The sequence below is a fragment of the Cyprinodon tularosa genome, unplaced genomic scaffold (genome assembly GCF_016077235.1).
Source record: "Cyprinodon tularosa strain WSP-4 unplaced genomic scaffold, ASM1607723v1 ctg685, whole genome shotgun sequence".
In the NCBI taxonomy this organism is placed as follows: Eukaryota; Metazoa; Chordata; class Actinopteri; order Cyprinodontiformes; family Cyprinodontidae; genus Cyprinodon; species Cyprinodon tularosa.
In genome coordinates, this window is record NW_024039435.1 from 321,045 (window position 1) to 338,427 (window position 17,383).

Genomic DNA, 17,383 nt, shown 5'->3' on the forward strand with positions numbered 1-17,383 from the left:
CATAGATTTAGTTTCCATTCCACAACCAAGGTATTTATAATCCCCCACTTCTCCCATGATGGTACTAGAATTTGACTTGTTCTTGTTTCTACTGAAATCTACAACCATCTTCATTGATTCATGTTATAATAGCAACATATGATTGACTTCATACATTTAAAGTTTAGGAACTGGACCTGAGTCATGCAGCACTTTGCCTGTCTGGAAAAACCTGAGACTTATTATGCTGCACGTTCAGTCATCTGCAAAGTTTGGAAGGACCAAACCTGAATGGGTGTTCTGAAGGTTTCTCAGGTCTTTTCCTGATTCATTTGGTGACTTTGTCAGACTTTAGGTTGTCAGCTGCGCTTCCAGTCAGATTCAATGAACAAACTTACTGGCTACAAAACAAATGTTGTATGACTTTAAAGTCTGGTTTTGAGAAAAGGGTTCATGAGCTTCTATAAACTGTATCTAAACACCTGGTAGCTGCTCTGTTCTTCTAATTTAGCATAATTTCCACTTGACTCTTAATTTTCCTTTAAAATTTTGATAGGCTGACCAGCTCCAAGACAAAAGCTCAAATGCAATAATAATAAATACAGAATAATGGTTCAAGAGATGCAGCTTGAATGTATTTATGCACAGTTACACTGAGATTACGTAAAAACATTTACCTAGAAAGCAGTTACTTTTTACATTTAATACAGGAATACGGTACAAAACCAAAGTTAAACGATATGACATAGTTTCGCCACAATTAAATTTATTCCCTAATCTTTCACATTCACTGGAAAAAGAAATGTAGTTCAATCAAACTGAAGGTGACCAGGACAATGCACTGGTCCTCATGGGAAATTCTGTTTTCCTTCAGGCAAAACAATACAGCTTTTGTCCACTGGGTGGAGCCAAAATCCATTCAAAACTGAAAGTTCTTCAGAAATACTATGACATCTAGGTCTAATTTCAGAAAGTCTTACCAGAATATCTAGCACTTCAAATGTAACCTTAAGATATGAAAACAATTAACTCATTTAATAAAATCAGTAAAATATGTTTTCAATGTGAGACCCTTGGAAATTCAACAGAAACAATCATTTAAGGGCTACCCAGGATCCCTTGCTTTGGTAGGTTCAGATGGTGAACCAAGGAGGGAAGTGATTGAAGAGAAAAGCAGCCGGGTGTTTGACTCTTTGCTTTTATTCAGATATCAGCTGAGCTCCAGTTCAAGTTCCACGACACAGACTCCATCAGTTCTGCAAAGCAACAGAACATAGAAAGACGCAGACATACTAAGAATCAGACAGAAACCACTCACACATCTCTCAGAATATACTTTAAAAGAAAAACAGGTACTTTTCTATTTAGTTTATAGGAGAGACTGCAGTCGCACAATAAAGAGAACTGCAATAGTCAAAGAAAATCAGTCCCAGTTTCACTGCAGCACTGGTTTTATAGGTTCCACCTGAGGTCAAGTTCACAGAGCAGGTTTACTGAAAACTCTTGAGTTCTCTAAACCTGAAAACAGGGAACTCTGACTTTTCCGTTTCACAAAGAGTTTCCTCAACCTCTGATTCTGTTGCCATAGTAACATCCTCCTCAGAGCTGACCTGGTCAGCAGCAGGTTTTCTTCTGATGGAGACAGAGGACGTCTCCATCTGCTTACAGCCAATCATGTTTTATTTCCTGATTTAGTTTTTTGTCATAGTTTTGTGCATAAAGAAGTAAAAATCATTAACTAGGTCAGTTTGTTTAAAAAAAAAAAAAAACGTACATTGCAGATTTGAATCAGAGTATACTTATAGGGAGAGGATTCTACAACTCAGTGACTGGATATTGAGATTTATGTTTCTTTGGTTTGTTTAATGTGAGCAATATGTGGACAATTTTTATTTATTTTTACAGTACATGAAGAACTAATAAAGTAATTCTCAGATTAAACATACATAGATTCACTATGGGGTGGGGGGTCTACTGCCACATTCTGAAGCCATTCTATGGGACTAATAACCGCTAAAAACAGCCATTTATAGGGATGATAACATCCGAAGAGGCTGCAAACAGACACTTGGTATTTACTGTGTGACAGAAGACAGAATCAGACTGAAGAAGAACCCTATGTTACGATGAGGTTCCATCTATTAGAGCATTTCTAGACTTAATTTTCACCTGCTGCCGGATGATTTAACTTAAATACATACATTAATTAACTACCATTCCAGAAATAATTCTGTAATATTTTCAATGTAACCACTTTATTGCAGGCAATTTTGATATGTACTAGTTTTACTGAATATGTATTCCTGATATCTGAGAAAAAAAAAATTTCTTTGACGAATTTCCATTTCAAACTAAATGAAATTCTTCTCATCTAGAAAAAAACATTCTGGATGTACACACACACATACACCATTACCTTCTAAAATTCTGTTTCTGCAAAAAAAAAAAATGTAATTTAGAAAATATATTTTTTTTTTGTTCAGTCTAGGAATGTGATTTTGATCAGGAATTTTAAATGGAACAACAGAGAGCTTTTAATAAATGCACAAACAGCCGACTTCAATTATACATTAACTTGAGAAACAATCTACTAATTTCCCATCTTCCTCTCCTTTGCAGCTGTAGCGCTGTTTCTCTGTCTTTTAAATGTATTCTCCATTTAAATTTTTTAATTATTCTCTGGTTACAGTGTGGTGAAATCGGCACTTCCTGTTGCCATGGTGACGCGTTGAATCTGTGCTCTACTGATAATGGCTTTTCAAACTTGTTACACACATGTTAAACTCTGAGTGGACCTACTTAGAGTTGCTTGAACTAATTCATAGCAGCTGTTGTGAAACTAAAAACGCAGTTTCCGACTTTAGGCTAGATCAATTAGGATTGGCTGATCTGAATCAGAGTTTGTTAAACCTGCTTTGTGAAACGGACCCCTGGAGCCACAATAGGTCTTTTATGTAGGTTTAAAGCTGAGGGTGTTTTTCTGCTTCCTGACATAAAACAAGCTGATTCAGTTAAAAGTCAAATATTAGAAACATGGAAAGTTCTTCCAGGACCAGATGTTTGCTGTCAGCCAAGTTTCAGTAATTTGTGTCAATTACTTCTAAATAAAACTAAATACAACATAAACAAGTAACCAATCTGATCTTCCCACCAATCAACTTATGTGCTGATAAATTAAAACCAGTTCAACTCTTAGAGAGCCACTCTTACTACCTTTTTTATTCATATTAATCCCAGAAATTCTTTAGTCTCACAAACTGAGGCCCAAAGGAAAATATACTGCTGCTGTTCTCCATCCAGTAGTTATTTTATGCCTCAGTGAAAACATAACTTAAAAGCTGTATATTGTAACACTGTTTTGCCACGGCTTCAACTTCTCCCTGTAAAAAAGCAGAAGCCAGTGTGGCTCAGCAAAAAAAAAGAAATAAATAAATAAAAAACTGCAGGACCTCCAGCCGTTAACACCTTTCAATGATTGTTCATAACAGAAAAAAACAAAAACACAAAACAAAGACATGGTGCTGGATTTCCTTCTAGGTCAATTAAGCTTAAACATTAAAAAAGTAATTTTTGTGAACTTCATAAGCTTTGCAAACAGGCTTTAAATCATAAACCTTTTCTTTGTTTCCTGTATCAGGTTAGTTCATACACCAATCTTAAGGTAACCCCCCCCCCCTATCTAACAGGAAAAACATAAGTTAGTACTGCTTTCTGTTAAAACCAGACTGAATCCGTTTCAACATATTTAATATGGTTTTATTTTAGGTAGAGTTGTGGTTTGCTTCAGTGAAACTGTGCAGTCCTCCTTAACTCTGCGTTTTGGATTTTTCCCTTAAGCCCATCCTAAAGAAAAGCAACACACACTCAATATCATTTTACAGTCTACAAACATGACAGGACATCAGCTTCCTCTCTAGTGTTGGTGACATACCGCATTGCTCCATTAGTCTGCAGCCTGTAGTCTGATGCAGCACTAAAGAAGTCTACTCTTTATTGATCATCACTTCCACTCCAAGTAGAAGATAACATATCTGATCAATATCGTCTTTTAGAGTCTCAGGTTCTGAATCTTACAAAATTCCAAAGGGCCTTATTCAAGTAATCAAACGTGTTTGAGTCGTTCATAAAGCCAAATTAAAAACCAGGGTGATGACTAGGTGTTGTTCTCTGCTGTCATGTACTTTAGAGCAGCAAAGCCAAAGCGACGAGACATGTTCTGCTGGAACTCCTCTTTCAGGGTCTTAAGGCAGGCACGATACTGCTTATTGGAGCGAAACTTAGTGATGTCAAAGCTGGGTGCATGGGGCATATGGATCATGTAGGCATTCGGCAGGACCACAAACTCGTACTCCTGTGGAAAGAAAGAGACACATTTCAGTAAAGTGTGCATTTTACCAGCTCCACCGTTACTCTTTTTGATAAAGCTTCTAGTTAGAGTGGCTCAGGTTATCCTGAGCTATCTCTATAGTTATGCTGCTATAGGCTTAGACTGCTGGAGGACATAGGGACCCCTTTTTCATCATTCTGCTTCATTCTATCTCTATTCTCCCACTCTGCAGAATCTGTTAGTTCAATCTCTAACGTTCTGCTCTCTCTGCTTTTTCTCATAGTAGCTTCATCTGGTCTGTTCCTGTTTGGCTGTGACTCCATCCTGGAGAGAAACATCAGCTGTGCTGCTGCCATCAACACCTTTGTTTCTAGATGTTGGAGCTCAGCCTGTTTTTCAGTGTAGTCCTGTTTCTCTGACTGTGACTAACTGGATGTGCTCTCTTCATCCTCTGACATGGGAGCTGGCTCGGAGCTCGTCTGCCTGGCTGTGTGTTTCCTGGACGGGGCCGCCTGTGGAGCTGGTTGACAGCTGCCTTTTGTATCTATGCTTCTTTTTCTATGTCTGCTTCTGTCTCCTTGAACCCCAGTGGGCCTCAGCAGATGGCCGCTCACACTGAGCCTGGTTCTGCTGGAGGTTTCTTCCTGTTCAAAGGAAGTTTTTCCTCTCCACTGTCGCTACAAGCATGCTTAGTGTGAGGGATTGCTGAAGAGTCAATGAGTCGATGCAATCAACTGGTTTTCCTTAGATAGAAACTTTGATCAATCTGACTGTGTGATCTGGTTGAATTGTTTCTGTAAAGTGACCTGAGCTGACGTGTTTTGAGTTGGCGCTGTAGAAATAAACTGAATTGAATTAAAGTGGTCATGACATCTAGCAATGATAGAAAGTCTCTCTGATAAGATCTACTCATTTTCTAAACAAATGTCCTAGAGGGTTTGGGGGTCAAGGGCTCATTGGCTTTCCTCAGACACAAAACCTTAATCTGGTAACTTAAAAGTCTGAAGAAATTTGTTGTTTTTAATGTTCATCAATTTCAGCTCCTCTCATACCCCCTGCTCTACATACTAGATGTGACGTTACTCCTCTGCGTCTTTTAAAATAACTTTATGTCTAATAAATGTCAAACACACTCAGCTTTGTTTTATAAAAATATAAATATAAAAAAATATAACCGCGGATGTCTGGGGGACAGTGATTAACCTCCATGTTCTGAATGCTGGCGTACCATAAAGAATAAATGATGAACAGTTTAGTTTGTGCCTTCAAGTCGTTGCCCATGGGAAGACATTACTGGATATAACCTAACGGAATATCTTCAGAACGGCTCCAAATGACACTAAACTCATATGGGTGAGTAGAACATGATGGAATAATGTAAAATAAAGGGGCCAATGTAAAAATACCTGTGTTCCCCTTTAAGCGTAGCAAAAAAAATGACTCTCTTTCTAAAGTCCTCTCTCTGAGCGCTACACTGACCACATGTTTACCCTGAAAATAATGAGCTATACTTGCAAAATGTTTTAGAGAAGACCTTGTTTAATTTGAAAAACAGGCATCGGGGCTGGTCTATGCTTAAGGAACTAACCTGTTATTGCTTTTTAATTAACGGTATGGACAAATATTTTTTAACAAAGTTAGATTATATGTAACTTTAAAAAGATAATTTTCTCTACTTATTTTACAGATCATGCAGAAATTACATTAACCTTGCAACTTAAAATGCATTACATCTTTGTTATTCTGAGCAAAAATAGTACTGGCAACAGAGCAATCCAACAGGAAAAATAAAGTAAAACCTTTGAAAGTCAAATAAAAACAACGATCAATCAAAATTGAAATCTTAGTTTCAAAAGAACCCAACTAGCTTATATACAATCCAACCCACAACTCCATCCTCATTGAGATAGTGGACCTCGGTGTTCACCTGAATAACAAACTGGACTGGACTCCCAACACTGAGGCTCTGGATCAGAAAGGTCAGAGCAGAGTCTTCCTACTGAGGGGGCGCTCCTGAAGACCTTCTCTGACTCTGCTGTGGCATCAGCCATCTTCTATGGAGCTGTCTGTTGGAGCAGTGCTGATCTTTAGCAGAGAGGAAGCGTCTGGATCAGCTGATCAGGAAGGCCAGCTCTGATTGGATGCCCTCTGGACTCAGTGCAGGAGGTGGAAACAGACGGATCCTAACTAAATGAACATCTCTGTTGGATAATGTCTCCCCCCCATGCATGAAGCTGGTGCTGAACTGGAGAGCTCCTTCAGTGACAGACTGCTGCTCCCTAAATGCACCAGGGAGCGTTATCACAGATCCTTCCTCCCAGCAGCTGGAAGACTCTAGAACCACCACTGTTCCCATCAACCTCAATCAGTTCTTCCATTCATGCTGATTCTGCTCAGTTTCTACCTTAGTCAGTTAAATAACCTGCTGCTGTCATTCTGCACATCTCTGATGTTGCTGCTATTTTCAAATATCCATTACTGTAAAAATATCAATAGCTGGATATTGGTTATTTATTCTCCAGGTTCAGTTTTATATTGTTAAAACACTTTACAGTACAGTGTTTTAGGGTTTATTATTTAACTCTTCACTATTATGTTATAATAATAAATTTTTCTAAGGTGACCATTTTTTCTATTATCTTTTTGCTGCTGTAAACACAAGAATGTCCCAATTGTGGGACCATAAATGGATTTTCTATTCTACGATTTGGAATAAAGCAGGAAATGAAGATGAATAACCTGTGCATCGAGCTCCATGATATGAGCCACCTTGTTCCAGCCAAAGCCCACAAAGCGGCGGTCATACTCTGGACTGTCCCGCCTCACCATCACATAGGGCTCAAAGTCTGCCTCCCACAACACTCTGTAGGGAGTGGTGGCCGTCCTCCATTTGGCAAAGTTAGTTGGCGCATGGCCTTTTGTCCAGACATGGTACCTATAAAGATAGAAGGAGCGTTTATGTAACAATGCTTTTATGCAACAAGTGGCAATGAAAACATTTTCTACAAATCAATTATTTGCACTATGAACACAGAAGAAATTCATTATGACTCCTGCATTGTAAAATATTTGTCATAGTTAACATAAATTATAAATTTATTGCAACAAACCACTAGTGTACAGTTTTCAGACGGTGTTATGTGAATGCTATGATTTTTAATTTAAAAAAATGTGCTTAATGAGAGACACTCCTTAGAGGATGGGTCTATAACAGAGGAGAACTTCTATCGGTATGTACAGTACAGACCAAAAGGTTGGACACACCATCTCATTCAAAGAGATTCAGATTCACAGTGAAGGCATCAAATCTACAAATGAACACATGTGGAATTATATACTTAAACACAAAAGTGTGAAACAACTGAAAATCTGTCCTATATTCTATGTTCTTCAAAGTAGCCACCTCTTGCTTTTTTCTTGGTTCATCACACACTCTTGGCATTTTCTTGATGAGCTTCCAGAGGCCGTCACCTGAAATGGTTTCCACTTCACAGTAGAGACTGACACGGCAGTGGATTTTCACTCCTGTCCCGTCCCACTCCCACAGAAAAAATGGTGTCCCGTCCCGATCCCGGGCCAGAGTAGGAATCTAAATCCGGTCCCATCCCACTCCTGGTGAAATTACTCCCACTCCCATCCCGCTCCCATTCAGAATGACTCCCGCTCCCATTATTGTAGTCTTCAATAAGATTTCTGCCAATACATTGTTGTTTTTGAGCGCAGGTGGTTTTTGGGTTGTGTAGTTTTTTTTACTCGCATATTAGTGTAGGCTTCAAGGAAAAAACTACTGTGGATACACAGCTGATAGTCCTACTGAATAGACTGTTAGAATATGAATTATGGCAAGGAAAAAAGCAGCCAAGTAAAGAAAAACAAGTGGCCATCATTACTTTAAGAAATGAAGGTCAGTCAGTCCAAAAACTTGGCAAAACTTTGAAAGCGTCCCCAAGTGTAGTCGCAAAAACCATCAAGTAGTACAAAGAAACTAGCACACATGAAAGGGAGAGCAAGAGTCCCCTCTTCTGCTGAGGAGAAGTTCATCTGAGTCCCCAGCCACAGAAATCACAGGTTAACAGCAGCTCAGATCAGAGAGCAGGTCAATGCCACACAGAGTTCTAGCAGCAGACACGTCTCTAGAAAAACTGTTAAGAAGAAACTGTGTGAATCAGGCCTTCATGGTAGAATAGCTGCTAGGAAACCGCTCCTAAGGACAGGCAACAAGCAGAAGAGACTTGCTTGGGGTACAGAACCCAAGCAATGGACATTAGACCAGTGAAAATCTGGGCTTTGGTCTGATGAGTCCAACTGTGAGATCTTTGGTTCCAACCATCGTGTATTTGCATGATGCAGAAAAGGTGAACGGATGGACTCTAACTGCCTTGTTCCCACCATGAAGGTGTGATGGTGTGGGGGTGCTTTGCTGGTGACACTGTTGGGGATTTATTCTAAATTGAAGGCAAACTAAACCAGCATGGCTACCACAGCATCTTACAGCAGCATGCTATTCCATCTGGTTTGCATTTAGTTATACCATAATTTATTTTTCAACAGGACAATGACCCCAAACACACCTCCATGCTTAGGAAGGGATATTTGACCAAGAAGGAGAGTGATAGGGTGCAGCGCCAGAGGACCTGGACCCGGACAATCACCCAATCCAGATGGTTTGGGGTGAGCTGGACCGCAGAGGGAAGGAAAAAGGGCCAACAAGTGCTCAGCATCTCTGGGAAGTCCTTCAAGACTGTTGAAAGACCATTTCAGGTGACGGCCTCTGGAAGCTCATTAAGAGAATGCCAAGAGTGCGAAGCAGTGATCAAAGCTAAAGGTGGCTACTTTGAAGAACCCAAAATATAAGACACATTTTCAGTTGTTTTACACCTTTTTGTTAAGTATATAGCTCCACGTGTTAATCCATAATCTTGATGCCTTCAGTGTGAGTCATCAATTTTCATCGTCATAAAGAAAGAAAACTCTTTGAATGAGAAGGTGAATCCAAACCTTTGGTCTGTACTTTATATGGAGCATTATATAGTCAACAGGGGTAAATCACAGATTATGACATCAGTGGTCAACTGCTCATCCACCTTCTTTGCTTTTGCATCTCCTCATGGAGTCACACACACAAGAAATAAAATGAGATGTTAGTTTTTTGCACCTAAATGTGAAGAGTGTGCCCATGTCAAGCTGAGAAAGCAATTCTGCCTTTGACTTTGGGAAACTGAGGCGATATCGCAAAGTTTCAAAGGCTGGAACCACTAGGGCTTTCTTGGTGTTGGCCATTTCAAGCTGCACCACTGATTTCCTACAAGAAAAGAAAATCAGTAAACATTAAGCAGTAAAATTACTAGATCAGACCTTTATAAGACTTGTGTGCCTCTTACCTGAGATACTCGTACAGACCATACATTGGCAGGAAGTCTATGTCTGAGAGGAACATGTAGGGCGTGTTTACTTGCTGCATGGCCACATTGCGCAGGAGATTGACTGGATAGAACTGTCCCTCTTTGTAGACAATATGATAACCTACATTTCCGCGGTTCATTAGAACTTCGGATCCCTGTGCGTATCGCAGGAACTGCTGCGCCTCAGCATCTGAAAGGTATAGGGCCAAACTAATGGGACCTTCCCAGTGCTTACAGATCGCTTCCAACATTTGGAGCCTACAGGAGAGAAAGAGCAAGTATTGTGACATTATTTATGATCCAACCACCAGACTTCTATAGCTACTATGAGAATTTCAGCTCAAACAGTCAGCATCCGTTTTTGACCCAAAATATGCAATGCAATGGTTTAATCCATTCTACATGAGACAGTAAAGGATGTTCAGTTTTCATAAGAAAAGAATGAGAATTATTCCTGAGCAATATATTTTATACACAGAAAAATTTGTTATTGAATTCAGATAAACAGGTTTCAAATATAATAAACTATGGTTTAAAGAAACTGTTCCCAGGGTTAAGCCATCTATGTTAAAGTCTTTGGGGTTTTGCTGTTTTTCTGGTGTAAGTGAGCTTCCTGTCACAGAAAGGATCTTTGCTGGAGGCTGGACCGACCCGTGTTGTTGAAAGTATTTCTCAATCTAAATGACCAGCATGTATGTGAGGCTGCAAAGGATCATCTCTCTTCGGTATTCCATGCGCGTCAAGTTTTCCAGCGTCTTCTGAACCAACTTTTTGTCAGTCAAGAAGTGTGAGCTTCATGCCAGATCAGTCACCTATTTGGGGCATATTCTTGAAAGTGGGCAGGTGAAGACAGATCCAGTGATGGCTTACTCTTTCAACTCACAACCAGCGACGTTTTATCAGGATTCACCCGCTTCTACCTCAGATTCATTAAAAACTACAGTACAATTGCTCAACCCCTCACTAACCTAACCTCCTCCAAAAACCCTTTTATTTGGTGTTCTGAAGGCAAAAGGGCTTTTTCAGAGCTCAAGGCAAAGTACACCAATGCCCTCAATTCTTATTCCGCCGGATCCAGAGAAACAATGTGTGTTTGAAGTTGATGCCTCTGACATGGGGGTGGTGCAGTCTGGTCTCATATTTCCTCTGTCTATAAAAACTACATCCATGTGTCTTCTACAAACCTACAACGTGGGCGAGAGAGAGCTCTTAGCCATAAAAATGCATTTTGAAGAGTGGCGCCACTGATCGCAAGAATCTGGCCTACCTCCAAGAAACAAAATGTCTGTTTTCCTATTTTAACTGTGTTGTTATATATGTTAAATGTTATGTTTTAGCCCAGGTATGCCAAAAACTGGCAGCCTTTAGAGGTTTCCCTGCTCTAGCACAGCTGGTTTTCTTTGATTGCTGATAAATAGGCTTTTGCTGAACTACAATCATCAGAATAAGCTGTGCTAAAAGCAGGGAAACCTCTAAAACCTCCAGGACAGCATGCCTGTTCTAGCCTGTCCAGTGTGTGCCTGCAACAAAGCTAGTCACCACCCTTCCAGTGGTCTTCGTCAACCATTGCCTATCTAAACATCGGTAGTCTCATATTGCCTTGGAATTCATTACTGGACTGAATTGAACTGATCTGCTTTCTCCCCCCAGACCAACCAGAAACCAACTTCCTAAAATACATTGTGTTTAAATTCTTGGTACAGGTTTGCTGAAGACTCCTAGACGAGATGCTTCAAACTATTAATGATACAAAACCAATATGCAAATATGTGGCAGTTACCAGAGACCCACAATTAAATCATATTGTATATTAACAAGTATATAATTACATGGGTGCATATCAAAGCTGAACCACAGTGAGATTAACACCAATGAGCTTAGCCTTATTAGAAGATGCAAATTGCTCAAAGTTTTCTGGTACAAGATAATGACTCATTTAATGCCTTAAGTCTCCAAGCGTAGTTATTTTAGAACCATCTGTGCTGATGGCCTTTTAGGGAAGAAATGTATTTTAGATGGGTTGGTAGAAGGATCCGGTAGCTTAGGACAGAATTTAGGAGAGAAATGGTGCAAGAAATGTCCTTTCCAGGACCTGACTTAGCTACAAGGCTTGGCTGACTGCATGCAGTGAGGCTAACACTTTAGCCTCCTTTTTCAAATGTCAGGATCTGAGCCAGCATGGATAAAGACAGGGACTGATTTAAAGCACTTTTTAGAAAAGGCAAAGAAGAATGAACAATCTGGGATTCACATGGAAAATAATAGGATATAGTCTTCTTTTTCTAGTTTTTGTTAATTTGTATAGTTGCTCTTAAATAAACATATTTTAGGAAAATATTTTTAATTTTACACATTGAAACAATATAAAGCTGACTAATAGCTTCTCCATTATTAAACGGATACATGTACTAAAGGTAAACCTGTATGTGAAATTATGTTTGTTTTTAAAGAGTGTTTTTATAATGTTTTTTGTTGTTGGCATTATTATAATATAATGGTGTGATAACTTAGTATACGTTTGATTGGTTTTTGGTATATATCTATTTTTAATTTAATTTCATTGGCCTGGTGCTTGATGGGCGGCTTCTTGGTGAGTTATTCAAATGATTTTCTAAAATTTGGGCCAATGATGCGCATCCAATTTATACACACCTTTTCTCAGCATGGTTACTAGTCAAATGTTCAAGAGAAAGCTAATATTTTGTGTCACTTTCCTTACTGAGCACTGCAAAAATGATCTTAAGTCAGTTTTGTAATGCATCTTGGTGTAAAGCCATGTAAAGGGATTATCACCAGCATTTTTTTTCTTTTGCCCATTGGAAATAAGTTGAGAAGGCTTAGATTTGCATCAGAATGTCTGTGCAGTGACCATTGCACAGACAAACTCAAGGTCAGATTAAATTCTATTCAGTTTATGTCTATAGCACCAATTCACAACATGTCATCTCAGGTCACTTTCCAGTTCACCAGATCATCCAGTCAGATTGATTCAAAGTTTTCTATCTAAGGAAAACCAGCTGATTGCATCGACTCATTGACTCTTCAGCAATCCCTCACACTAAGCATGCTTGTAGCGACAGTGGAGAGGAAAAACTCCCTTTTAACAGGAAGAAACCTCCAGCAGAACCAGGCTCAGTGTGAGCGGCCATCTGCTGAGGCCGACTGGGGTTCAAGGAGACAGAAGCAAATATCACCAGTGGGTCATGTTTCTCAATTAATCTCATAAAATAAATGCAGAATTTGTTTCCTGTATGGATATAAAAATAAGTCACTATTATTCCAGTTTTTTAATAGATCTACAAAAAATGTTTAAACAATTGCGGTATTACCTGTCCATAGATAGCTGGGCAACAAGGGTGACATCAGTGTTGTCAGAGCTCGGCTCATACTCATAGTGGAGAAAATAAAGATGCGTTCGATGAACGGTGAAGCGCTCTCGTCGAAACTCGTAACAGGGGTCATCCTCGTCAAGCTCTGAAAGAGTCTTTTGCAGCTGCAGGCACAGGAAAGATAACAATTGTTTGGCAAAGGATTGCTAAATTCTCACCTGAGAAAAATCCCACCAGTGTTCCCCGTTTACACCAGGGGTAACCAATTAAAAAATCAGGCGGGTGCAAATAAAGAAAATCATCAAGTAAACGTCCGGAGACATTTTTAATCAAAATCTGTTACTTTAAACAGAATTTAACTGAAATAAAATGAGGTTTTTATGCATCCATGAAACATCCATGAACATTGAATTTTTAAATAATAATAAAAAAAAAAAAATCTTTTAAAATCTAAAGCGTTTTTTATTTTAAATAGAGAACAACAATAATTCAGTTTGGTTTATAGATAATTTCCTGATTCCCATATTTTATAAAGCACCTGAACTGAGCGTTTGTTATTTTTCTTTTTTCTGTCTTAATGTTGGCAGTGGGCTTTAGGCTGCCCTGCAAGGCTTTAAACCTGGGTTTAACCGGAGACTAAGCCTTTCTCAAGCACATACAGGTGCTGGTCATAAAATTAGAATATCATGAAAAAGTAGATTGATTTCAGTAATTCCATTTAAAAAGTGAAACTTGTATATTATATTCATACATTACATACAAACTCATATATTTCAGATGTTTATTTTGTTTAATTTTGATGATTACAAATGACAACAAATGAAAATCTCAAATTCATCATATCAGAAAATTAGAATATTACTGAAGACCAATAAAAACAAAGGATTTATAGAAATGTAGGCCAACTGAAAAGTATGAACATGAAAAGTATGAACATGAAAAGTATGAGCATGTACAGCACTCAGTATTTAGTTGGGCCTCCTTTGGCCTGTATTACTGCAGCAATGCGGCGTGGCATGGAGTCGATCAGTCTGTGGCACTGCTCAGGTGTTATGATAGCCCAGGTTGCTCTAATAGTGGCTTTTAGCTCTTCTGAATTGTTGGGTCTGGTGTATTGCATCTTCTTCTTCACAATACCCCATAGATTTTCTATGGGGTTAAGGTCAGGAGAGTTTGCTGGCCAATTAAGAACAGGGATACCATGGTCCTTCAACCAGGTACTGGTAGCTTTGGCACTGTGTGCAGGTGCCAAGTCCTGTTGGAAAATGAAATCTGCATCTCCAAAAAGTTGGTCAGCTGCAGGAAGCATGAAGTGCTCTAAAACTTCCTGGTATGTGGCTGCGTTGACCCTGGACCTCAGAAAACACAATGGACCAACACCAGCAGATGACATGGCACCCCAAACCATCACTGACTGTGGAAACTTTACACTGGACTTCAAGCAACGTGGATGAAGTGCCTCTCTTCTTTTCCTCCAGACTCTGGGACCTTGATTTCCAAAGGAAATGCAAAATTTACTTTCATCAGAGAACATGACTTTGGACCACTCACCAGCAGTCCAGTCCTGTTTCTCTTTAGCCCAGGCAAGACGCTTCTGACGCTGTCTGTGGTTCAAGAGTGGCTTGACACAAGGAATGCGACAGCAGAAACCCATGTCTTTCATACGTCTGTGTGTGGTGGTTCTTGAAGCACTCACTCCAGCTGCAGTCCACTCTTTGTGAATCTCCCCCACATTTTTGAATGGGTTTTGTTTCACAATCCTCTCCAGGGTGCGGTTATCTCTCTTGCTTGTACACTTTTTTTGACCACATCTTTTCCTTCCCTTCGCCTCTCTATTAATGTGCTTGGACACTGAGCTCTGTGAACAGCCAGCCTCTTTAGCGATGACCTTTTGTGTCTTGCCCTCCTTGTGCAAGGTGTCGATGGTCGTCTTTTGGACAACTGTCAAGTCAGCAGTCTTCCCCATGATTGTGTAGCCTATAGAACTAGACTGAAAGACCATTTAAAGGCTTTTGCAGGTGGTTTGAGTTAATTAGCTGATTAGAGTGTGGCACCAGGGGCCATCAAGTTTGAACCTTTTCACAATATTCTAATTTTCTGATATGATGAATTTGAGATTTTCATTTGTTGTCATTTGTAATCATCAAAATTAAACAAAATAAACATCTGAAATATATGAGTTTGTATGTAATGTATGAATATAATATACAAGTTTCACTTTTTAAATGGAATTACTGAAATCAATCTACTTTTTCATGATATTCTAATTTTATGACCAGCACCTGTATGAAGGAGCTCATTTTGAGCCTGGATCCAGATTTATTGTTGATTCTGTTCATGGTGGAGAATCCTGCTTCACAGCAGCAGGTTGAGCCAAACATCCTCTAAATGTTCAGGGTAATCTTTGAGCACGCCATTTCACTTTTCTTTCACCAGTTCACCGCAGTTCTTCCAGCAGTCCACACTTTCTCTGCTCTGTTTTTCTCATCGTCTTCTCCTTCTTTCCCATCGCCTGGCTTGCCATAGGTTTGCCTGCTGTGTCTAAAAGTAGCAGCAGCAGCAACCCAGACTGACAGCTCATTGGCTCATTTGGATCATGTGCAGCCTGGAGCTCCCCAGGGCTTTACCGTATTAACAGGAGAAGAGGCGCAAGTGAAGTTAGACACTGTCTTCGGACAAAATGCAGTAATTTATAAATGTTTTAAATCAGGTTGAGTCCGGATTAGCCAGCAGGTGGGTCCGGATCCGGACCGCGGTCCGTGACCTCTGACCTAAACCATGCTCCACATGTTCTCTGAAAAAGACCCATTCATTTGAAGGATTGCTATAGTTTAAATGTTGCTGCATGCCATTTATAAGCTAAGCACCGCTTCCCTCTAAACAATGAGGAATGTTTTAATGTATTTTTGTCATTTTGTGATAAACTTTTTTAAATTGAAATTCTAAAGGATCCTTCGTTATCTTGTTGGTAGAATATTTAAAATAGTTTGGCTAATAACAGAATTAAGGCCAGGTCACACCAGTTAATGCAACTTTTTAATCTCTGATACCCTTTCATTTTTTATTCCATGTCACACTGACTGCGTATAGGGAGGCTGCGGCTATGCAGGGTGAGCAGATTTTCTTTCAGTTACGTCCCAGTGCCCCACGAATTAAAAATCATTAGACTAGGAAAGATTTTTATTTTTTAAATGTTGTGGCTACAAAGCCAAGTCAAACTTTACGACCAAACTTGTGAGCATCTATAACCAGAACAGATGGATAATTTTATAGGCTTATATTAGAAATATAATGGGGACTAAATTTAAAGAAAAGGGAAACGCATCAATGATCGCTGTGGGAGAGTACTGGGTGAGGCAGTGAGAGGGGATTCTCAGGGAGAGATCTGTGAAGTTTTTTTTTTATTTTCATAAAGAGGGGAGAGTGATAAGCTACGGCCACCTGCACTGTCTGCCCCAAGTTATTGTTTATTTGTGAGGCTCAAAGATAATCACTATTTTACTTTATCCATTTTCTGTCCTCCTGAACGTCGTAGGGAAGCGGCTGTTCCAACCGTTGCATTTCTAAATTCTCCTGAGTGGTGCCCGACTTTACACGAGTGAATAAAGTGAATGTGATTGGTCGATTATCAAGGGGGCGGGATTGTTATGGCGGAAGGTTCGCAAGCAAGTTTGATTGTGTCCGGTTTCTCGGAAGCATCTTGCTAACCAGTTAGCAACTCAGTGCTAGTAGGTTCCCAATGGGAAATTCCATTGGGACCAAGTAGCGCTAAATTGGTGACTTAGAAACGACACTGTCAAGGAACGCTATGGACAGAGGAAACATGCAAGAGGAGGAGAGTTTAGTGTCGGAGGTCGTGGATGAGTCTCCTCCGTCATCCATTTTTTATTTAGAGGAGGAAAGCGGGGACGAAGATGTTGTGGAAGAGGACGCCAGGGCGGCAGAAGCTTGGTTTGGTGTAGAAGGCTTCCAGCCGTACATGTTTGAGCCCTTGCCTCGCAACGCTGCCAGTTCTGTTAGCTCTACGCCTGCTGAAGACACAGACGTCCATCCCCGTGAACACTGGGACGCAACTCAATGGGAAAGGAAAGGATTCTGATTTCAACCGTTGCGTATATTAGCTGCTACATATGAATCAAGATGCTGTGAAAGAAAAAATTTGATTGACAGATAACCGTTTTCAGGTGTTCAGGCTGACGTATAACTAACTAGCTTGCATAAGATAACAAAAAAAAAAAAAAATTTAAGGCAGGATTTTTTTTTTTTTCAAATTGAAATTTTCTAACTTTTGGGACATTATGGTCTGATAAAGAGTACATTTATATACAGTACATGTTTAAGCCAGA

General features: G+C 39.6%; 1 protein-coding gene across 1 annotated transcript in view; it reads right to left on the reverse strand.

The window, feature by feature from the left end:
- Window positions 1–3,713: 3,713 nt before the first annotated feature.
- Window positions 3,714–17,383, reverse strand: part of large1 (LARGE xylosyl- and glucuronyltransferase 1) — a 36,572-nt gene continuing 22,902 nt past the window's right edge. Inside the window, exons 11-15 of the mRNA XM_038267809.1 lie at window positions 13,038–13,201; window positions 9,688–9,966; window positions 9,462–9,608; window positions 7,046–7,241; window positions 3,714–4,330 (exon numbers count right to left, since the gene is read on the reverse strand). Coding sequence (XP_038123737.1) covers window positions 4,133–4,330; window positions 7,046–7,241; window positions 9,462–9,608; window positions 9,688–9,966; window positions 13,038–13,201 — 984 coding nt within the window. The 3' untranslated portion in view covers window positions 3,714–4,132. The remainder of the gene's footprint in view (window positions 4,331–7,045; window positions 7,242–9,461; window positions 9,609–9,687; window positions 9,967–13,037; window positions 13,202–17,383) is intronic.